Source organism: Sceloporus occidentalis, unplaced genomic scaffold (genome assembly GCF_023333645.1).
Source record: "Sceloporus occidentalis isolate IW3139 unplaced genomic scaffold, rSceOcc1.0.p SCAF_2, whole genome shotgun sequence".
In the NCBI taxonomy this organism is placed as follows: domain Eukaryota; kingdom Metazoa; phylum Chordata; class Lepidosauria; order Squamata; family Phrynosomatidae; genus Sceloporus; species Sceloporus occidentalis.
The window spans coordinates 171,559,496-171,584,493 of NW_028316982.1; the positions used below are offsets into that span (position 1 = coordinate 171,559,496).

Sequence of the window (24,998 nt, forward strand, 5' to 3'; positions counted from 1 at the left end):
AGTCAGCAGGGGCAACTGTATTTGATAAGTGAGTATCTCAGAAAGGAGTAGAGGCTAGATCCTCAAAGCATTTCTGCATGTGTCCCTTTTATTTCCATTTGGTTCATATATGGTACTATGAACACAGAATCTGGGCTACTTTTTTTAGACTGTAATGTAATACATCTCTTAGATATCTGAGGTCATAGATATCCAGAACCACAAAACTATCCACAGAATGCTACAATAAGCTAGTACAGACTCTTGAACATCAAAATAACATACTCCTGGCTGTGCTTCTTTTATGATATTATGCTCTGCAACAGATTCTACTCCTGAGGAAATCCCCAAAGACAACCCGGCATGGTGTTCATTCAAGGTTCTGGAGGCATAATTCATGATTACTATGTCAAAATCAAAGTAAAAGTGCCTTCTGAGCAGCTGAAATAAATGAAAAGTATTCCTTAGTACAATCTAGATATGTGTACAACTACAAAGTTATTACACACTTACCGCATTTTTGTAGAAGAAATACAGTACCATGTTGGCAAGCCGGGAGTAACACCAATGACCATGCACAAGCAAGAGTTTCTCCAAATACCGGAACTTTGGGATTGCAAAGTCACTTGCCATCACAGCCTTTAATGCAAGAAAGTTTGCAATTATTTCTTGTTCAAAGATTTTATTTTATTTACAAAGACTGCTTTTTAATGGAACAAGCAGAATTCCATGTACAGTGGGCCCTTGGTATCCACTGGAGTTTGGTTCCAGGTTCCCCAAGGATACCAAAATCTGTTAGTGATAATATATAAAGGCATAGTAAAATGGTGTCCCTTATATAAAATGGCAAAACTAAACTTTAGTTTTTGAAATGTTATTTTTTGTTTGGAGTGGGGAACATTTTCAAGCCATGGATGGTGAATTTGTGGATGCAGAATCAGTGGATACAGAGGGCCAGCTGTATATAACAAGGATAGATAACATTGGTTAGGCCATACTCAGTTTACAAAGGAAAGAAATGCCAATTAAGCCACAGAAAGCAAAGTTTGATTCCTACATGCCATCACCTGATACCTTACTACTTGATATTCCTTAGTGACCTATATCTGTGAAACTACTTACATTGAAAAATAGACATCAAATGATGAACATTCCTGCACTGACCAGTTATTTTCAGATACTTTCCATGTATTTCAACAGGCTGTCTGGGTGAATAGGAATAGATGATACCCAGATTTTTAAAAAAGTCTAATGTAAGTCCTTTGTGATCTGCACCATAGTGATTTAATTTGTACATGAATGGCTTGGTGATTTCAGGATCTCCTCCCTTAGGCATATAGACAAACCTTTCAGGTGTTTGTTGACTGACAGTGACAGAGGCCAATAATGCAGTTGCTTGTTGTTTGTTGTCTGATTCTATTATCTCTGGGATTTCTTATTCATCTTAGCAAATGTCCCTAGGAATGCAGGAAGCAGCCATATGATTACTTTAATCATTGTTCCATCTAGCTCAATATTGTCTATACTTACTGATAGAGAAGTGTGGCAAATTTCTCAGGTCTGGATTTTTGTGTTACTAAATTTATACTGGCTGAACTTACAATCAAACTAAAATGCAGTTATGTACCAAAATTTGCCAGTTTTCAGAAATTTGAAATTCTGTTCTCAGCTCAAAAAGAGTGCATAAGGAGTGTATAGTAAGCAGAATTGTGCAAAAATATACATACATATATTGGGGAAATATGCAAAACTATAAAAATACCTAACTTGCAAAAATGCCTTTATTGGCAAAAAATCTATACAAAAAATGCAGATGAATTTTTATACAGACTTTAACTGTATTCACAAATTGAAGCAGATGCAGGCAAAACTGAACTTGCAGTTGAGGAGCTACAATGTGGGGAAGAGGGAAAAGAATGAATCTCAAGATGATGTCATTTGATATTCCAGGAATGATCTCTGTACACCTCTGACCATTATCTCCTACTGAGGAAGCAACTGCCACTGATACAAAGCAATTAGCCGACAACCGTTCTAACCAACAGAAGGCACAGGCATGAATGACTGGAAAAATAATACATTTAATTTCCAGTATGTAAATATTAGAAGGCTGCCCAGTAGAATTTCTGTTTCTCTAGCCCATTCAATCTTTCTATAAATGGAATGGAAAGACCAACAGGTTTACTTTTGCATTTCCACAAAATTACTTGAGTGTATTCCCCCCCTTCCAGTCTATTTTCGATCAGAAGGAGAAAAGAGAAAGTTATTTGAATGCAAACTGACAGATTCAATTTCCTTTCCCATTTTATGGAAGCAACAGTGTGTAGCATGAACCACTCCTTAATTCACATTCATAAAGGAACTCTTATGAAAGACAAGACACCATTCAGTGATGAAATAAATATTTAGTAAGACACTGAAAAAGATAACTTCCTTTTATCATTTATAGGATTCTGGCATCCATAGTACCACAGCGTGAAGGAATTCTCTTATGATAGTCCAAGGAGGGGTCATCCCATTCAAGAATGGGTTATCCATGAACTCTTGTTTCCTGGTGTGAACAATTAATTTATGGATCTTAATAATGTTAAATCAATTACATAGCACAATAATATATGAGTGGCAACCTAGAGAACAATAAAGAGCAAATAACTGAGTGTATTGAAAGAAGAAGGGAAGCAGTACAAGGGGTCTTTATATCTCATCACCATTGCACACATTGGATCTGTAACCTGAACTCTGTAAGGTATTTTCTGTGTGTACATCAGAATGTAAAATATAAATATGACAAACATATTTATAAGTGTACACACAAATTGAAGAAACCAGGTATTTTGTTACAGAGCTGAAACCATGACTGGTTCATGGACGTGTTAATACTCTTTATCGATTCTGGGTCTGTCGCCATAAAGCATGGGGGCCAAGATCCAGGTTCTCACTTCCTACACTCCTGGTTCATAGTCATACTACATTACTTTATGGTCCTGGAATGGAACCTAGGAAAATCTGGCTAGTTATCTAGGACAACATTCTCAAAGTTTATCTTAGGTGAGGTAGAAAATCCATGTTATCAACTTGATATAGTGAAAACAAAAGAGAATATATTGGCATCTGAAAGATTTAACACATTTTATTTGGCATAAGCTTTAGAGAATTGGCAATGTAACTGTAGGGATGAAAGTGAACTGAAATGCATTTCAATTCCTCTTCACACCACTGATTTTTCTAGCATATGCCTCATAATCTGTTAATGGAGGCAATACTCCAGGCATTTGATAAAATGGGGTGCAGTCCATGGAAACTTATGTCCAAGTAACCTTATTAGTTTTTATGGACTGACTGTTGCCTTTGCTTTTATACACTGACAGATCTACTGCCATCTATGCATTTATCCATCCATTATTCCATCACTTTATTTATACCCTGCCTTTCACCCAGACTGTCCCTTGTGCTGGCTCACAAAAGACAGAAAATTACAATAAAAACACATAGGTAAAATATACAATAGTAAGTTTAAAACAGTGTTAAACAACAACAGAAATAAAACTATTTGGAATCTTAAAAAAAGATTTAAGACAGTACAGCACCATAACAATCCCCTCTCTTCTTGAAACTAACTGCCAAGAGCTTCATGAAAAGGAAAGGTCTTAACCTGTTGCTGAAATGACAACAGAGAAGGAGACATGCTAGCTTTCCTAAGGAGAGAGTTCCAGAGTAAGGGAGCAGCCACAGTGAAGGCCCTTCCTGCACTCCCATCCAACTTTGCGTGTGAAGGCAATAGCACAGAGAGAAGTCCTTTCCTGGTGATCTTAGAGCTCAGGCACACGCATATAGAAAGACAAAGTCTTTCAAATATTACTCCGCACCATGGAAATTTTAGTCTGCCTGTAGAATCATGGTAGAACAGCACAAGCTGAAGGACACCTGAAGTTAGATGTTTAAACACAATAGAAAACCCCTACTAATCCCCCAAACTACAGCCATCTGGACGTGATTTTATCAGCACTTGGAAAAGTGCTGGCTGGGGGAATTCTAGACTCTGTTGTCCAAAGAAGGAATTTTTCCAAGCTCCGCTCTACTTGTCAGAAACAATACTTTTCTTTACTTGTCCTGAATAATTTTACCAGACAAGAGTAGAGGTCGGGAAGAAAACAAAATAAAAAGCTCTTAATGTAAAAAGAAAGGGCAGCACATAGTTTTTAAGAAATAAAAGAATAGCTATTTAGAAATTATTCTGCATGTTGTAGCTTAAAATTAACTTTTAAACAGAAATTATTTATTTGAAATAAAAAGTGGCCACTGGAGTAAGTTTTATGAACACATTATGCTGGAATAAAAAAATGTTTCTACAGACTTATTTTTATAGATTATGGCTGCATCCACATTGCAGAAATAATCAAGTTTGAAACCATTTTAACTGCCATGGCACAATGCTGTGGAATCCTGGAAAGTGTAGTTTGTTGTGGCAGAGAGCCCTCTGACAGTGAAGGCTAAATGTCTCACAATACAGTTGAACCTCACCTTACGTGGGGATCCATTCCGGACCCCTCACGTAAGGCGAATTCTGCCTATGCTTGAGCCCCATTCAAGTGAATGGGGCTTGTGCACGCGGCTGCACAGCAGGGCACACCCCCCATTCATCCGAATGGACGTGCTGCCCCTTGTGCCCTGCGTGCTCCCACGCAACTTGAGCACATAAGCTCAAAGCCGCATATAACACGGGTGCACTGTACTACATTTCCCAGAATTCCATAGCATTGAGCCATGGTAGTTAAAGTGGAGTCTAATTGGATTATTTCTGTGTGGCTGCAGCCTGGGTATAATAATTGGGTATTTTCTTTTACTTTTATGTGATCTTTTCTGTTTAAATACCTGTCACAATATTTTTATTTTTAAAAAAATAGAATAAAAGGAAATGTTTCTTATTTATCGTATATACTCAACTATAAGTCAATCTCATGTATAAGTTGAGGCCAGGTTTTGGGGACAAAATTATGGATTTTGCCATGACCAGTGAACTGGCCAAGGGTAAAACTTGGAGGCTCCTTTAATGTGTGTATGCGTGCATATGGCAAGACTCACATTGAGCCTTTTCTTCATCGTTTCAGCTTTCATTTCAGCCAGACATGCAGGTGGGGAGGGGGACTCTTAAACAGCAATATCAATCAATCACCCAGGACTCTCTGCTTTGTTCTTTCTTGCTAAACTCCTCTCTGCATGGCATGGGGAAATCTGAAAGAGCTGCTATTACATTTCCATAGTGACCCATAAATAAGTCGACCTGGGGATTTGGGGTCAATTTTTGGGCATAAATTTTTTGATTAATAGATGAGTATATGTGGATGCAACACGTTGAATCTGACCACAGCTTTGAGAAATCTAGAAAAGCTCCATTAAATTTTTTTTGCAGAACCTGCCTGGTTATCCTTGAGGCAGCTTGAAAGAACCTTTGAAATTTTCAGTGGCTGTCATGGAGCAGCTTCGTGCAGCATGCAGAGAAACAAGATGCAAACAGACGTTTGAAAAACATACAAACCCAGCTCTACCCTGGGGTTGCTTTTCAGTAAGCATATGTTACCTGCATGCCTTCTGGACCTGAGATCCCCACACCGACATCGGCCACTTGGATCATACTGACATCGTTCGCTCCGTCACCTGGTAACAACCACAGAAGATGTTGCTTGCTATTAATTGAAGCAGAGATGGCTAATGGCAAAGAAGCAAGCAGATATCAAGTGAATGTAGAAAAAGAAAAAAGGTATGGGCACATTTAGCAGTGTTTATCGTGCTCTGTCAAATTATAGTGTCAAAACTCAATTTCACATGTTTACTTATATGGGGTTATTTTTCATTCTAAAATACTTTATTTGAGGATAGTTTAGGTTAGTATATGTATATCCATTAAATTAATTATAAAATCCATAAAAGCATATGTTCCCCACAGCAAATTTGCCATCCATGAGAGAAAGAGTGTGAGCACAAACTGAATTCTTGGCAGCACCTATCTTGTTAGTACCTCTAATAATATATCACTGGAAAGATATGCACCATGGAGTAAGGAATGTGGTACTGTACATAAAATCCTAATATCTCAACTTTTATTTTAACAAAAGCACAGGTTTGTAGTCCTCTTTGATTTCCCTAGTTCTGCATGAGCTAGCTTTATGATCTGATCCAGCTGCAGAGCAAAATATAGTGAGAGCCAGTTGTACTTATTGCTATGTTGAGTTACTATTATGAAAAGATGGGTCTCTTCTTTCCATCATAACAGTTTACTTAGATCTTTGTCTATAATAAAAAAACAACATGAATCTAACTGCTAAGGCGGAGGTATGCCAAAAATAATGCACAACAACTAAAGCAGTACTGAAACTTATATTTTAATAAACTATCAAAGTATCTGGTCTGTCCTTTTCTCTTTGTTCTAAAACACTGATAGTGACCTTATGGCATTGGCTTTCAAGATAAAACAGGCTTGCTTCAAACCTTTGCTTCTTTATCCACAATAGTTATATACCTAACAGGGTATTTTTCCACAGAGAGAAATGCTGAAGGGAAACACACAGAGAAATCATTTCCCTCATCTGTTTCCTCCCTAAGCCAAGGGCAATGAGATGTGAGAAAAGGAGTAACATGGGTTTCTCAAACAACCCATATTTTCATTGCATTCGACTGGAGAACTGGGAAAGCTGTGGCCTATTGAATGTTATTGAACTCTTAATTCCCATCAGCCCCATGCAACCTGGTCAGTGATGAGGAAGCAAGGGAGAAGTAGTTCATTAATGTTTGGTGGGTACAGGTCCCCTAGGTCTGGATTAGTACAATTGATAAGGGACTTGTTTAATCTTTGTGTGAAGTTTTTAATACAATTTTTCAATCAGTCTGTTGTTTCTATGACAAGTTACATTTAGTTGTGAGTTGAGTTGTTAGGGATCTATCTGGAAATGTTAGCATATTGACTTTAATGTAAACTTTATCAAAGATGTTTTGAGATGCCTTCAGCATTGTTTTACTATGGAAATGCGGCATACAAATACAACAAATTAGGATTGCCACTCAGGCCTCAACACTGGAGCTTTTTCTGCCCCTGGAAACTTTATACTGATTGTTTATAATGTTTGAACAGTTAGATAATACCTAAGTGTCCCTTGGCATTACAGAAATTCAACCAACAGAAGTGTGATGTCAAAAGGCTTATTTGTAAAAAAAACCAAAAAAACAAAAAAACATTTTTGCCATAAGTCTTCTGTAACATCACAACAAAAGGTTCACAGGTGTGTGTGTGTGTCAAAAACTGCAACCTGTGCATATTCCAAATTTCATCCCTTTTCACTGGCACATATTATTTTTGGCAAAATTTGTATTTTTTGTTTTACTCATCTTTTCCCTATTATAGTTCAGCCATGCCTGATTTCTTTGGTATTCTTTCTCTTTTAAAATTGTTTAGAAATGTGACCATGTTACATACCAGATTTTTTAAAAAAGCTTTTTTTTCTAATTGACACCATTTTGAAGGCTCAATTCAGAGGGGAAAATGACATTTAAATAGTAATATGTATAACATCTAAGAGATGAAGAAAGAAGAATTATAGACTTCAATGAAAGAGCAAGACTGAACAAAAGAAGATTCTTTCCCGTTGTATTCATGCATATGGGAAGTTAATGGGAAGTACTTGCCTATTGCCAAGGTCATAGTTTTGAGTTTGTCCCTGACCAGTTTCACAACCATCCCTTTTTGAATTGGGGTAGAACGGCAACATAGCACAGAACGACACCTCCTGGCCAGCAAAAGGAATTTATCTTCTAGAGCTTTATCAAGGGCATAAGCCAGTGTTCTTCCATCAATAACTAAGCCCAGCCTAGGATGCACCAAAGATGATGTCAGGTAGATTTGAGTAAACTTTGTGGTCATGTTCTGAGGAGATTTTTCTGATTTTTCCTTTGAAAATGTAGATTCTAGGCAGTGCAAGTGTTGTTCCAGTAATGTGGCACACATTTCCTAGAACGGAACACAACAATAATTAGGAAAGTAAGTTTTGCCATACCAGTAGCAATGATAAGTACGTACAACTTCAATGGTAAGTGTAACTTCAAAGTCGTGCTTTATTTTATTTTACTCATTTAAGAACATTTTAAACTTAATTTTAATTGAGAGCTAACCAAAGTAATTTACAAATAAAAAGAAAACCACAAGAACAGTATAATTCTAAACCTATTTAATCAGATGTAAGGCTCCATTTAGTTCTGTGGGATACATTCTCTAGTATGGAAATGAGGAATCTTTGACCTTCTGGAATAAATTACTATGCTCATCCTCCACCAGCACTGGGCAAACTGACTGGGGCTCATGGCAATTAAAATTTGTCATCTTTGGGTGAGTCAGAGAGTCTCCAGCTCTATCTTCAACTCTGTAGCCAAAGCAATAAAAACTAGTTTGAATAAAAATCAAGTAAATGCAAGTGGAATTAAAAAAAATGTACTAAAATAAGTTCAAAGCCTGGGCATTTTTTTAAAAAAGGTCTGATTTTGGTCCCTAAACTAATTAAACTTGACGCCAGGCAAGCAGCCCTGAGGAGACACCACCATAAAAAAATCCCTCTTTTCTGCCCCTCACCTGCCTAATGTTTGATGGTATAAGCAGTTTGAAGAGGGTCATTTGATGAACATCTAATTTGACTTGGAAATGACAGTTATGTAGCTCACCTATATTTATGGACTTCTTTATTTCAACAAGGCATTAAGATGAAGGGGTCCATAGAAGTGTGTAAGTTCCACACCTTTCAATTCTGAAACCAGATGTGTCTTTAGCCTTGCAACACTTACAGACCCCTTTCTAGATTTCCCTGCTATCAACCATTTGCCAGTTGGGAAGGGAAAGGATTTTATTCAGTGACAGTGTCTCAGGACTTCCAAGGGTTCAATTCATACAGTGAATTTCCCTTAGATGTGATGAGAACTGGACGTCTGGTGCCAGAACAAACTACAAATCCCAGGATATCATAGGATGAAGCCATGACATTTAAAGTGCTGTCAAACTGCATTAATTTTGCAGTGTGGGCAGCAGCCTCTGCTGCTTTGCAGCAACAGACCAATATGACTATTCCTTTAGGTGACTCTCTTTTATACTTTATTACTCCTTGGTCATTTAACAGAAATACTTTATGTGTTTTACAGTACAATAGAATGATGTTTAGCCAGATATATTACTCTGATTCAAAGGAAGTATCCACACAGAGAAATATGGGTTAAGAGAAAAGAAACTGAAGAATAAAAAGACAACAGCATTCATATTTTTAAGCAGAACTTCCATAAGCAAGACTATATTTCAGATGTATTGTATACATCAATATGCATGATATGCCTCCTGAATGTTCTGCCACCAAGTATACCTATATAACCTGCAAACCTATATAATCTGCAAACCTGATACAAGATATGTCTTAACACAAAGATGGGGAACTTGAGGCCTTCTAGATTGCAACTTCCACTAATTCTAGTCAGCATGACCAATGGTGAGAGATGATAGGTACTGACGTCCAATATCATCTGGGGAGGGGGGCATGTTCTCCATCTTGGCTTAACATGTGCTGGACCATGACTCCCAATTCCTTTATAATTTCTATAGTTCTAATAAGGAGACTTATTAAAATTCTGCAACATTTCCAAAAATGCTTTTTAGACTGCGCATGGCTCAATAGTTGACAGAGCATGCAGGCATGGTCTAGACTGTGACAGGGCATTGTACCGCAATAAATCTCAAGCATCTTGCAAGCAGAAATACACAGTAGGTGTGCTGTGTATAGCTTGAGATCTGCCAATTTTACAAGCACTGGACATCAATATCATCATACCGGTGAATCAGCATTCAAAGTAATGATTTCTTCATCGTGATCCAATAGCTTGCAAGCATAAGCAATGTTAATGGCAGTTTCTTGCTTATCTCCAGTTAGAACCCATATCTGCAGCCCAGCCTGGCGTAGGTTTGCAATAGTTTCTGGGACTCCATCCTGTAAACGGTCTTCAATGCCAGTTGCACCTGTAACAGAAGAAAAAAAGTCAGAATCCAGTCCAATCCCCTGCCATGCAGGAACACACAATCAAAGTACCCCTGACAGATGGCCATCCAGCCTCTGTTTAAAAACCTCCAAAAGTCCACCACACTCCGAGGGAGTGTATTCCACTGCTGAACAGCTCTTATTGCTAGGAGGTTCTTCCTAATGTTCAGGTGGAATCTCTTTTCCTCTAGTTTGAATCCATTGCTATGGGTTCTATTATCTGGTGCAGCAGAAAACAAGCTTGCCCCAGCTTCAATATGACACCCCTTCAAATATTTAAATAGGGCTATCATATCACCTCTTAACCTTTTCTTCTCCTGGCTGAACATATCCAGCTCCCTAAGTATCTCCTCAGAAGGCATGGTTTCCAGACCCTTCACCATTTTGCTTGCTCTCCTGTGGACATTCTCCAGCTTGTCAGCATCGTTTTTGAATTGTTTTGCCCAGAATATGTATATGTTATCTTCTGTACCTTTTGTTTTTCATAAAATTTTTTACCAAAAAATATTAAAAATTCTGTCTCTTACCAGAATGCAATTAAAACAAAAACACAATTAGGAAAAAGCAAGGTGGAAATGCACATTTGGAAGTAGCAGCTGTGTGTTAGTTTTGTTGCTGCTGATGGAAATTGGCAGTGAAAACCTTTCTTCTCAGTGCTTCCTTTTCTTCTGGCTTTGCAGTTTCTAACCATTGATTGGTATATAGGTTTACATTTTCCCATTACTGAGCAGGCTGGTCAGGGCTTAATTGGCAGAGCAGATGGTTCAGTTTTGACAGGGAGTCTGTTTTCATTTATCCAGTAAGATTTAATTCATTAAAGTTTACATGTACATCCGAAGTCAATAGTGCTGAAAATAACAACATTGTCTTTTAAATTGATCCAAAGGCCTCAGTGACTGGGAGACTTCATGAATCTCACCTGTGTCCGTGGATTCCCCATTCTCTTCAATCCAGGTGGCAGTCAGGCACACCTCCTCCCTCCACTGGGGTGACTGAAGTCATGTAATATGGGGCTATTGGTCAGGTTCTTCCTGTTTCATTCTTATTCCAACTTGCTAATAGTTTATGGGTTAAGGATGGATCAGAAAACAGAATGCAGAATTTGGTAGCTTAATTCAGCCATACTAACTGTTGTCCTTTTATGTTGTAACTAATTTGAGAAATGGACAGTTGCCATTGGTAGGAAAGGCTTAATTAGGAATGGGAAAAGATGTCAGTTTTAGTTTCTCCTGCATTTGAACATTTTCAACCTCATGTTATTTTTATCTGGAATTTGAAGAATTTTTTGAATTTTGATAAATTCTTCCAAAATGCACTTAAATGAAATTCTCACCTATCTGCACTGCTCAAATGCAACAGGTCCAGCTCTTCCCAAAATGTTGCACTTACTTGTTATGTAGCTGTTAAAGATGAAAAACTCTCAGAAAAAAATGGCAACCTTAATTAAGCATGAACACAGTTGAATTAAAAAAAAAAAGGATCCAGACTTAATAATTAAGCACTCAGCACTCTGGGATCTAGAAGGATGAATCAGCAGCTTTGTTTTTCCTTACATTCATTTTTTTAAAAAATTAAAATTCCCGCATCTCAATATGAGGAAATTAGATAATGTTGCCAAGTCCTTAGAAAAATGAACTGATTTTCCCTTGTTCCATCCCTGTTTTCAAGTCATAGTCTCAATTGTGAATGCATTCCATTTTTCACCTGTTCATGTTTTGAGTTTACCTAGTAGATGCAGATCTGTCTCTATACGAGTGGCTGACTGGAACAGCAGCTCTTCCCGGTTTTCAATGGAAGATTCTGCTTCAATGTGACTTTTTAACCAGCAAGAATACTCTTCCTTGCTCAGCACCTGTTGGGAAACAAATACAAAGGTAGGAAGGCATTCACGTTGACAGAAAATATAGGCTACATGCCAACAGAGTTTTCTAATGTTAGAATGGTATTGATTCCAGAAGGCATAAACATACACTGTGCAAAGCTGTGGCCAATGTATTTTGCTATACAAAAGACCCCAAAACATGAAAGATGACCCTGGAAAGCAGTTTATGGAGAGATTGTATGTGCTTACTTTTTTTGCTATGCACAAAGTCCTCAATCCATCAGCAGCATAAAGATTAAGAAAATTCTGAGTTTTGCTTCGGATTTTCTTTTGATGCTTGCCCCTAGGGTCATCTGGATATAATGAAAGAAATATAAAATTCTTTTTAAAATGCCAGTAACTGAGTGGTCTTAAAGCAAATAATCCTTTCCCTTATCATTACGGCTAGATATTAAACTTTAATTCTGAGCAACACTAACATCCTATAGGAGATGCCAATGTTTTTGCTCAAAAGCAATTATTTTATATATGCCACCACATTTTATTTTTTTTATAAATGTCCTGCAGATGATAACATTTACAAATATTTACTATGCAGTCACTTGCTCTGATGTAGTTAAGAGTTCCATCCTCTGCATGACAAGAGGTACATGCCTCTCCTATTTTATTTTACAATATTAGGCATATGTTGGGTTGCTCTGATACAGCTGTATAGGGAAAACTGAAATGGATAGAACATAGTCCACAGATCACTTGCCTCTGAAGCCACCAAGCTACTTGAACCAGTTCAATACATATTTAACACCTTTCAGCTTACAGGGCCTCACTACAGGTTTTATTAGTTTGTTTCAAAGAATTGAAAATATTTTCAGAAAAGGTCAGCACAGAAATAATAAAAAAATGGAAGGGGAGAAGAACCATGTATTTTAGTGCACTGTAAAGAACATATGATATTAAATCAGTGAGAATTTCCTAACTTAATTTGTGTTTTTTGCTGTCATCAGTAGCAAGACTTTGCTAGTTTCTAATAACCGTCTTCATTAAATCTTACAGTTTATTATGGGATACATCTTATTTTTCTACGTATTTCATAAATTTATTAAATTTAAATTAATTATCCACTTGGAGTTTCTGTAAAATACATAAAGCAAAAACATTTTTATTAAAAAAGAAGAGGGCTAATAAGTTGGTTTTAGTACAAAAAAGAAGAGATCAGATTCTCATAATGTTTGTGGCTAGGGAAAAAACCACATTCAATACTGGTTTGGTGAATGTATGAAGATGCAGACTATATCTTTCACATGCACCTTTATAGGCTTTGATTATAGATCTTTTGCCACAACAAGTCTCCTTGTAAAAATCACCTAGTCAGCAACATGCATTCAGACACAGTATTTAGACTACATGCTGTAAACAGCATTGTTAGAACAGCACAGTTTACTTCTTGCTGGTAGAAAAGCAAACAATGGCCTGTTACAGACAGCCAAAATAAAGCTGCTTCGAGTCACAGTGGAGGTATGGTGTTTCAATGATGCATGCATCCTAAGAGTCCAGAAGCCACACCAAAGCCACGCTCCAGTCCTTAGGGCTGGAGCATGGCTTTGGTGCGACTTCTGGACTCTTAGGACTCATGCATCATTGAAACACCATACCTCCACTGTGACTCGAAGCAACTTTATTTTGGCTGTCTGTAACAGGCCAATGATTAATTTTGTGGCCCTCTTCTTGCATACATTTGTGAAGATTAAATTTTTAAAAAATCAGGGCTTGCATTTTTCTATATTTCATTAAATTAATATTGCACAATCTAACTCCTTTTTTCACCAGTATTTTCTAATAATATTGAAGTATTTGTGATAAGAAATTTATGCTGAAACCAACATTTTCTATAAACTAGAAGACTGCAGTTCATGAATTTGTAAGGCACAATCCAATTTGACTAGTAAACCTGAAATGCAGTACTCGTTTCAGCATTTTATTAGCAAGTTAACATAAAGGAAAAATCTATAGAGCACCACATTTTCATTGATTAACAAATATTTACTTCTTAAGTGCTTAAGAAGAATCTCTGTAAATGGAAGGGAGACGCTCTCGATATAAAAAGATTATTCAAAACACAAAATGGTAGTCTTTAAATTTACCTGATTGAAATAACAGTTTTAAAGATCTCTCCTGGTTCGCAACATGATCATTTATCTACGAGATGATCTCAAATTAAAAATACAAACTTCTCTGCATTTTTGTTGGATGTCTACACACCATTCATTACATCTTCTCGAATCTCTACTAACTTTAATTGCCTGATTTGTAATTCTTATTTTTCAAAGCCAGATTTATTTATTCTTCATATTTTATGAACATCCAAAGGTCTGTTTGAATCTTAGCCAGGTTCTGACCTATAATTGACATTAGAGCACCAGAGAAAAGAGCTTGGGATCAAGAGCAACTAGTCCTGTGGTTGCATTATTTATCATTTATTTATTAGTTACTTATATAATCCACTTTTCCTCCAATGAACACAAGGCAATGTATATGACTTTCTTCCTCTATGCTTTATCCTCACAATAATCTTGTGAGGCAGGTCATACTGAGAAAGGGAAAGAAAGTGAGCTTCATGACTGAATGGGACCTGGATCTGAAAAATAACAGTCCAACATCCTCACCATTAACAACTGACTCTCCAATGTATAGACACTCTTTTCATGCCCCTTATCCTAGCCTGAGTGTCTTGTGCAGAACACATATGGCATGAATTGGGGAGGGACTGAGAGGCTTCCTTGTCAGTTTCATTCCCAACATCCCTTCTGTTATCAGTGTGGAAAAGTCAGAAGTGAAAAAGGTTTGGCACTAGGACCAGGAGAAGCATAACAGCCCCCGTTCTCTTTCCATGCTTAGCATCCACACTGATAGTCAATGCAACAGTTTAGCAATTATAAGAATATGTTCTGAAACTCAACTTTTGGAACCTACGGCACAACAGACTGTTACAGCAAAAATCCACCAAACAGTGATATCTTTATTGGTCAACCAAAATTCACAATATACTTGTTGCAAGAACTTTGCATTTCAGTTGGTCAATAAAGGTATCAGGGTTTGGTGGATTTTTGTTTCAATTTACTGAGTGGCCAACACAGCTACCCCTGCATGTTTTCTGGACAATTATGGCAGTATTTCACATTAAACAGTTACAGCACTTTAACTGCCATGGCTGAATCCTATGGCATCCTGGGGTTTGTCATTTGGTGAGGCATTATAACCCCCAACTGGAAGTTCTAAATATTCCTCCCTGAACTCAAAATCATAGGATTCCAAAATAAATGTTGCCATGGCAATTGAAATGGAATCATAGGAGTTTATCATACACAGCTCTTCTGTCACCCAAATGTCATCAAAATGGGTGGAAGCGTCACCAGTGTGATCATGCCGCTGGTGCTTCTAAAGTGAAACGGAAGCGTTATTGCTATGGAATTGCCATGGAATAATCAGGGAAGCAGCCCTTTTCTTATTAATCTGTTAATAATAAGGGCTTCTCCACTGACAATTCCATGGTGCTAATGATAATGTTTCACTTTAGAAGCCACAGACATGATCACACCATGATGCTTCCACCCCATTTTGATGTCGTTTGGGTGATGGAAGTGCCATGTTTGGGCAATGGAAGCACCGCGTGTGATAATCTCCATAGTGTGATAACTGTGTAGTGTTAAATGACCCCTGATCCAAATCTATTCTAAAAACTTGATTTCAGCCAAAATGTTTGTGCCTGAAATCTCTCCAACAACAAGGGAGGAACAAAAAAAGTCTTGACTCCAATGCAGCTCAAGAGAATCATTACTCACAACTAAGTTCCATTCAAAGCAATAGTGCATTAACAGTTGCAGCTAACTCCCATGGCATTTAGAGGGAAAGTCACAGTTAGATTTAACTGCATTGCATTGGGGGTCAATATACAGAGGAGAGTCATGGATTTTTGAATTTATTCTAAAGTTATGCAAATGGCCACCAAGTTGGGCAATAAAATGAAGCTGCAGCAAAAAGCACTTAAATGGTCACATTATGAAAAGAAATATTGATTAGTATGTAATGCTGGAAGTGAATACCCAGTAATGAATAGTGTGCGCTCCCCTTATGCGGGGATCCGTTCCAGATCCCTCCAAGTAAGGGGAAATCAGCGTATGATGAAACCCCATAGGGAGTAATGAGGCTCGCGCCTGTGGTGTATGGCGGCATGTGCACACGCCATGGCTGCATGCCCCATTACTTCTTCCGGGGCGCGTGACGGGCTTTTCCGGTGTGGCTTTCAACATATGCTGAAAGCTGCGTGTGGCGTGCCCACGTTTGTACTTGGAAAGGGTACAGACTCAGAGACCTACTTTGCTTAGATTTGCCCAGGAAAAGAAACTACTATAAGTTCACAGGTCCTGTGTAGATCAAAAGCAGAAGGTGCTGTGCACATAGCTTCTTAAAGATTTTCAACGTACATATCTATCAGTGAGGGAGCTGAGATATCCAGCCACAGTTTCTAATATACCTTGTCATGGGAAATAAATGACATGTTATACCTAAGGATAAGTTATACCTGAAGAACATGACAGAAGAAGATCCATGATCACCGAATCGGCTCCTTTAGTGTAAACATTTATTTCATCAGTAAAGGGGTGTCTGACTACCACGGACATTCTCTTCCGGACTGAGTCAAAGCCCAGGATGTGTAAGAGTTCAAAGGTTAATCTCCCCAGGTGAGGTAGTTCTACTGATACCTGGTCAGGCAGCCGGCCAACCAGAGCACAGCCATATGCTCTGGCTGCATAGACAAGAGCAGCTTCATCTGGGCTCTCTGCCTCAAAACGCAGTTCACCCTCTCCTGGCCCACTCTCATTCCCCAGTGTCCCTTTGGACTGCTGGGCACTATAGCCATTGTTATTCATCTGGGAAGAGTTAGTAAGCTTTTCTTCTAGTTTCAAGAAAGGGCTCTCTGTGGAGGTTGAAGAAATTACACTTGATCCAGTGCGGTGTGTCAATCTGCTGGTCCCCAGGCTTGAGGAGCTACTGTTGTTAGAACCAGAAGTCAGTCGGCTAGGGGTGAGTCTCCGAATGAAGTCCTCAATGGTCTTTACTGGAGACTTCAGTTCAAATCTGTATCTAACCTTGAAAAATAAAGACGAACAACCAAGAAAGGAAGTACATGAGATTTTGGATGTATGTCTACTTGATAGAGCTAATTAGAAAAGCAAAGCACCAGCACATCAATTGAGAGAAGGTACTGAAGGTTTTCTGAAAACTGAAACATAAGGAAAGGGATATTCAAGGGCAGTTATGGGACAAGTGCAATACTGAGGCATTAAACTGTTTTGCTTTTGTTTGTTTTTCTGCAGTTCTCTACTTGGGGGAAAAAAGAGCCCATTACTTCTCATGGAAGCCCCAGCAAGCCCCACCTATACCATTTAACATTTTAAAACTCTCTTTTTTCCCCCTAGAAGTCTATTTCTGGCTACTTCTAGGTTTTTTTGGGGGGGGGGTTGGAGTTTTGGTAGATCATGAAGCCCTGGACGGGCAAATAACAGACACTTCACCTGTCACAGATACAACTCCAGCACCTGCAGTAGCATATTGATACACCAAAATGAAGTCAGCATTTTCAGAGATGACTGCTGAAGGAATAAGAGAGAGAGAATGGCCTCAAGGCCCAATCCAGGCAAATTTTTTGTCAGTTCTCAGTGCCTTCAACTGAGCCAGTGTGGTGCATATATTTTCTATACCAACAGCAGGCAAACAGCGCTATGGTACCCTTTGTCCTCCCTTGCTCCCAGGACCCAGGTGAAGCCGAAGGACAGAGGAATAGGCCTGGTTTAGACTAGGATACAGACAGAGAAACAGAAAGACAAAGGTACATGCCAGTACTTGAGACAGACAGTGACACTCCCAAGCAGACACAACAGATAGATATAGACTCAATAATACCTACCATAATGGAATGTGGACAAGAGAGGGAGAGTTTGTAACATTTGGAGCACTTATTAGGAAACACTTATTAATCAGGCAACAGCTGTGAGAGGCTGCCAGATGATAAATAATGAAGCAAATTCCTTGGCAGGTTGTTGCTGACAACTGACCATTTGGAAGGAAACAGCACTCTTGTTTTTTGTGGGTTTTTTGGGTTATGTGGCCATTTTCTAGCAGAGTTTCTTTCTGACATTTCGCCAGCATCTGTGGCTGGCATCTTCAGAGAAACACTCTTGTTTCTTGATTCCTGGCTTGTGTTTCTGAAGAACCTTGGACTTTGTATCGTAAGCTGACCATGCTACTGGATACTCCCTTGGACTGACACCTTGGCTTTCTTGCTGTACTCTACTGACTTGGACTGCCTGGATGCTAAGAACTGAAAATGGCAGGTAAGGTTCTGTACACAACTAGAACTGCTACTGTCTCATCTCTGATAGACTTTGCCTGGTACCTTGCCCCTGGCTAGGCACATAAGTCAGGATGCCCTTTGAGTTTTCCTGGATCAATGCCTGTATCCATCTTCTCCATATGTGCTGAACTACAATTTCCAACCATAATGGCCAGGCTGGCCTGTATTTACATTGGCTTGGAACCTAGCTACTCTACTGTTAATGAAAGGCCACTTCTGCAGTGCTCTTAAAAGGGTTGTTTTCCACTCATAAATAGTACACTGAATTAGAAAAGTGATTTCAGATCCAGAGGAAAATCTTTCAGTTCCATTACATGTATTTCAAGATTTTGTACAAGCTATTTTCAAGAATCTTTTATGCACTGGTAGTGTATATAATGTAGCTTATGTCTTATTCAACATTTCCCATACGGTAACACAATCTCTGTTACAATTTGTTGTTGTTGTTGTTGTTGTTTTAGCAGTTGAACAAGAATTTGTGGATTAACACTAATACATTATCTCCTTCCTTTCAGAGTTCTTTGGATATAAACAATTATGGTTTCCACATTTGTTTTCTTTTTTTTAACTTGTACTAAAGTAGAGATGATTAGGCTTAAAAAAAAGTCCACCCTCATTTCTTAAAACACAATAGTAAAAACAAAACATACAAATTAAAAAAAAAAATCCAAACTCTCTCTGTTATAGTACATTATAGCAGATGGTGTCAATTTTCTGTTAGAGAGCTATGTCACCTCCTCATGAATTTTTGAACTGACCTTTAGTGAAAGAACAAGAAAAATGAAGCAGCTCTTTTATTGGTATTATGCATCTGTGTGTGTGGTAGATGGCCAGCAGGAAATAACATTTCAGTTCTGTTGTGATTATATCTATAAAAAATCTCCATTATTGGCTTTCCCAGTGGTCACTCCCAGGATGTGGAACTTCCTGAGATGGGAGGCTACTCCTGTTCTCCACTTTTTATTCAGATGGTTCTTAATGCTCATATTGAATGGTTGTAAAAGAGTTTCCTTCCTACTCCAGTGCTACCCATTTTTTGAACTGATTTGTCTTTAACCAAGTATAAAGTTGTTATTTTTCACCTATATATGTTTCATTTATTTTATTGGTTAACTGGCTCGAGTCCCAATTTGGATGACTAAGGCAAGATAGGAATCTAATAGACAAGCACACATTTTCTATAGGTGCTATTCACATTTGCTTTCCATAATTCCACAGGGCAAGACCTAAACCAAATGATAGGAATTAGAAGGGGGAAAAAGGATTAAGAATTAATTTTGGGAAGAACATTCTGATGGCAGTGGTGTCACTAGGGAGGCACGCAAGGTTGAGACCGCACCAGGTGACACCCTAGGGAGGGTGACACCACTGCTCCTCAAACATTTACTTTTTGGCAGAAATGGGCTGTGGCATTCATCTGCTTCCCTTTAAAATGCTTTAACAGATGGTGGGAGAGGGGTTAAGGAGGAGAAAGGAAAGGCCTCAGAATTTTATAAAATTCAAATTTCAAATTTTTAAATTTATTTTTTTTAATTTTAAAATTTTTACAATTCTTTTTAAATGTTTTTTTAATAAACATCACATTTTAACCAAACCTTTACTATGCATATGTAAATACATTTAGGTTGTACATATGATGTTGTAATTTAAAGGTATAATTTTAATTTTGTTAGTTGTTTATGTCACAACTATTAGCATTACACTCAGTGCTATATGGGAATTACAATTTATGAGTAAGATTAGTGCAAAAAATCATTGCTAAGGATTCTGTATGGTGTGAAATAGGAGGTGGTCAATGGGAGGGCGACACCACGAGTTACTGCACTGGGTGACACCATCCTTAGTGACACCACTGTCTGATGGTACAATCTGTTCTACAGGGAAACAGACTACCTTAGAATTTGATGGGGTTGATTCATTAGAGATAGCAGATGTTGGATAATCACCTAACAGGCATACTGAGAGATTAAACTACACTGCCTTTGAGGTACCTTCCTATGACTGGAATATTCTGAATACAGCTCTTCAGCTAAATATCAGATAAACATTATTTGGCAGGAAGATCCAGAGAACATGTAGACCTAACTGACTAAAATGCTCAGGAAAACATCCAAAGAATTGGGATGCACACTTACAGTTGGGAATTAAACCATGGAACTATTTTCTTAATTCTCAGGTAAAACGGGCACTGGGGCAGGTTGCATGAAACTCTTTCCAAAATCCAGTCAAATGAAGGATTAACTTTATATGAATTTTTCATCTAACCTACCTTTTGTCGTGGCTGATTTGGAGATGTCACTACCACTGTATTGCAGATTGTCAAAGCTATGAAAAAGTCAAAGATGTCTGAAAGTTCAGGGGACAGCTGGGATAATGGTTGGTCATGGGTCCTCATGATCTCGAGGTAGCTGGCACATTCATTTACTTTCCGTAGCAAATTTGGATCAGGTGTGATATCTTTTTCCTAGAATTGAAAGACAGGCAAAGTGAATCACTTCCAGGTCAGTGCATTTCTACATTCTCTTTCAGAGTCTCTAGCCTGAGCTTGTTCTGTAGATGTGCTCTATCAAGCATATCTTTGATAATCCCATCTCTATTTTTGAGTTAACCCACTTTGTTTCACTACAAAGAACATGATAATCCAAGTCTTGTGCTCACAAATACCATTTTGTAATAGGCAGGATGGGTAGGATTATGTCTCCTTGTCTGGCAATAACTTCTAAGCAAGATCATGATGATAACTCCTACACATCTTGGAATGGTTAATGCTGAAACCTAAGAACAATTTGAAAACAAAAATTGACAATGCTAGGTGCCAATCATGTTTAGACATATATTTGGCTGTGACAATTGGTATTATGCATATAGACTATACGTTCACTTCTCCAAAACAAATTGCAGTACTCATGCATTCAGAAGTTTATTTTAGTGAGGTTGTATTGGAGATTCTTTGGACCCATCTGAAACAAAAATAATTACAGTACTGTATCATGTCACAGAAAAGATTTTCATACCTGGCATAAATGTTGCTCCAACGTGGCTCAACTGTCCTCAAAAGGTGGAAGAAGCACGCATGTCTGAATGCTTGGCATGCTTCCCCAATCATCAGGGAATCGTCGCTCCCTTCTTTGCGTCCCTGAATTGCTCCTGGGGAGTGGATTTTTAGAAACACAAAGCTTGCGTTCATAGGAAATCCGCTCCCCTTGAGACAATTCAAGGATGACTGCAGGATGATTGAGGAAGCGCACCAGGCATTCAGACACCCGCACTTCCTCCACCTTATCAGGACGATTGAGCCATGTTGGAGCAACATTTATGCCAGGCATGAAAATCTTCATTGTGGTAATGGTGGTGGATTTTCAAGGTGGCAAATAGTGATGAGGCACATTTTCTCAGCTTTGCTTATTTTAAGCTTTCTTCTGTTTTCAGTCCTTTTAATTTTTTGAAAAAGTGTTCTGAATGTCAGCAACAGGTCAGGAGAGGGATGGGGATCATGTGACCTCCAGATGTTGGTGAACTGCAACTTTCAGCATTCCTATTCCTATTAGCAATGTTGACTGTAGGTGCTGAGAAAAGCAATCCAAAAACTGGAGGGCCATGTAATTTCACCATCTGAGTTAGGAAATGATGTAGAGTTATGTCAAGATGGTTTCTAGCCAGTGATGAATGGGGTTTGTGTCAATGTCTTGTAAAGCCACTTTTAGAAAAACACTTGACATTTAAATTCCTTAAAAAAACAAAGGACTGCTTTAGATTTATATAATGAAAAATAAAATGAAAGCAAGTCTCTTAAAAATGTCTAAGGGATATTTTTCAAAGTAAAAATATAGCAATATGATGAATATAAATAACATCAATATCGCAACACAAAAACTTCTAACCTAGTTAATCTAAGATGAAGTGGCCAATAGTGTATAAGAGGGTGTTACCCAAATTTTGGGGGGTCATGAGAGGGCACTCACAAATGAATTTAATTGGGAAATTAATTTTGCTCAAGGGAGCAGTGAGAATGCTTTTTGGTAACTTTAAAAAGCAGGTATCTTTTCCCTATGTCTATCCATTTCGAGAAACTAGAACTACAGAATGCAAAAGTCCAAATATAGTTTTATTGATACAGCAAAGTGGTTGCAACAAAGGCACACATAACAAGAGTTAACGAAGGATGGGACCATATATTACCAATGCAGATGCCAGGAGTCCAGAACAGAAGGAAAATCGTAGAGAAGATGGACTAGGATTGCTCTCAGCAATTCTGAGGAGTCTATGAAATCAAGTCTCCTGGGATGCTATCACACGGAGGAGGCAAGCATCATAGAAATGTGATTAAAATGTAGTAATAGCACAATCGGGGGCAAGATTATCACACCCCTGCACGCTTCTCCCGTTCATGTTCCGTGCGTAAACTGTAATGGATGTGTCTTTGGATAATAACAGGTGTTTCCGTTATTACCCAATGAAGCATCCATTACAGTTTACGCACGGGACACAAATGGGATACCTGTGCAGGGGGTGTTAAGCTCCCCCCTGACTGCGCTATTACCACATTTTAATCACGTTTTCATGATGCTTGCCTCCCATGTGATAGAGTCCCTGGTTTCACCCAAGACTGAAAACAAAGAGCAACCTCCTCTATCTTATACCTTTTCACTTTTATAGATTTTCACTTAGTGGGCAGATTCTTCAGAACCTGAGGTGGAAATTTCCGTAGGGAGGAAAAAGCAGACCACTGGACCCAACAAGGCCATAAAATTTAGGCTGTGGTGAGGCCCTGGATCCCACCATTCTGGGTAACTATCGGCCAGTTTCTAACATTGCATTCTTGGGCAATGCTCTGGAATGAATGGTGGCCTCCCAGCTCCAGGGGTTTCTGGATGAGATGGATTATCTAGTTCTATTTCAATCTGGCTCCAGACCTGGCTATAGGATAGAGTCAGCTTTGGTTACCATGGTGAATGACCTATGCAGGGAACTGGACAGGGAGAGTGTGTCCCTGTTGGCCCTGCTGGATCTCTTGGTGGCTTTCAATACGATTGACCATAGCATCCTTCTGGGCTGCCTCTCTGAGGTAGGACCTAGGGGCACTGTTATGCAGTGGTTCTAGTCTTTCTTGGAGGGGCGAACTCAGAAGGTGGTGCTGGAGGGCTCCTGTTGGAGTCCCTGGCCATTGGCCTGCAGGGTCCCTCAGGATTCTGTTCTGTCTTCCATGTTAATTAAATCTACATGAAACCACTGGGAGAGGTTATCTGGAGTTTCAGGGTGTGGTGTCACCAGTATGTGGACACTCAACTCTATCTTGCCTTGCCATCTGATTCCAAGGAAGCTGCCTCTGTACTGAACCAATGTCTGATGTTAGTAATGGACTGGATGGGGGTAAGCAAATTGAAACTTAATCCAGACAAGACGGGTGCTCCTGGTCAGCTATAAGGCAGATCAGGGAATAGGGACTTTGCCTGTGCTGAACGGGTCATATTCCTCTTCAAATCTCAGGCTTGCAACTTGGGTATGCTCCTAGATTCAACTCTGAGCCTGGAAGCCCAGGTTTCAGCACCGACCAGGAGTTCACTCACACAATTAAAACTACTGTGCCAGCTGCACCCCTTTCCTGAGGCATCAGATTTGGCTACAGTGACATATGGTTTGATTACATCCCATTTGGACTGCTATAATGCACTCTTCATGGGGCTGCCTTTGGAAACTGTTCAAGAACTTCAGCTGATCCAGAATGTTGAGGCCAGAATGTTGACTGGGACCAGTTATAGAAAGCATATAATTCCCTTGCTGAAACAGTTTCAGTGGTTACTGGTTCATCACCAGGCATAATTCATAGTGCTGGTTTGACCTATTAAGTCCTATATGTCTTAGGTTCAGATTATTTGAAGAGCCATATTTCCCCATACGAACCTGCCAGGACACCAGGATCTTTGGGGGAAAGATTTCTCTCTGCCCCACCACTACTGCCCCACCTTTCTGCCTAGTGCCCTTAGTACTTCCTTGCTGAATCACACTGGGATGCGTTCTCTGTAGGCCTGAATGACTAGGTATCTCTTTCAGGATGGACTTTCATATAAAAGTTCAATGAGAGGCAAACGAGGCTATTGGGGCTATTAACAAGGGCTCCTCACCAAATAGAAATTTTCTCTTAAACAATTTTGACTTGGTTTGATATAGTTTGCTACATTCTGAATTGCATCCAGTCATTCTAATTTGCAATCATTTGGCAGCAATTAACATTCCAGTTCTTAGCACTAAGCTCTTAAATAATATCAAAGTATGTTTATTCAATTTATCCACTTAAATTTATGAGTTTCCTATAAGCATCCCAGGTTCTATTTGACACCAAGTGTTTTAAGTTGGCCTCCTGACAAGTGTGTTTATGTGTGTTCATAGGAATGTTCCTGTGTTACACAAGGAGGGAGATATGTGAGATATTCACTGAACCAGAGAAACATAGGTTGTTTTTAAATATATTTTCCTCAATCTAGAGAAACAAATATAGGGTCTAGGTTTTCAGCACAAGCAGAAAAACTGATCGTGGAACCTTGTCTGTTGCTTTCCTCCTCTTGTTTCATCCTTGTACTGCAGCCACTCACTCACAAACAGCAAGGTTACAAATTCAATACCAACCAAGGGCTCAAGCTCGACTCAGGCTTGCATCCTTCTGAGGTCGCTAAAATTAGTACCCAGATTGCTGGGGGCAATTATCTTACACTTTGTAAACTCCTTAGGGAGT

At 38.8% G+C, this 24,998-nt stretch overlaps 1 protein-coding gene across 4 annotated transcripts in view; it reads right to left on the bottom strand.

The window, feature by feature from the left end:
* LOC149319331 (phospholipid-transporting ATPase VA-like) overlaps positions 1-24,998 on the bottom strand; it is a 170,229-nt gene that overhangs the window by 23,108 nt on the left and 122,123 nt on the right. For all 4 annotated transcript variants that reach the window (XR_016280173.1, XM_089511491.1, XM_089511490.1 and 1 more), the window contains 8 exons: positions 20,538-20,732; positions 16,436-17,003; positions 12,106-12,209; positions 11,760-11,886; positions 9,831-10,015; positions 7,657-7,978; positions 5,558-5,634; positions 493-618 (listed from right to left, as the gene is read on the bottom strand). Coding sequence is in view for 3 of the 4 variants with exons in the window: in XM_089511491.1 (XP_089367617.1) it covers positions 493-618; positions 5,558-5,634; positions 7,657-7,978; positions 9,831-10,015; positions 11,760-11,886; positions 12,106-12,209; positions 16,436-17,003; positions 20,538-20,732 (1,704 nt within the window). In the remaining variant the exon portion in view is untranslated. The remainder of the gene's footprint in view (positions 1-492; positions 619-5,557; positions 5,635-7,656; positions 7,979-9,830; positions 10,016-11,759; positions 11,887-12,105; positions 12,210-16,435; positions 17,004-20,537; positions 20,733-24,998) is intronic.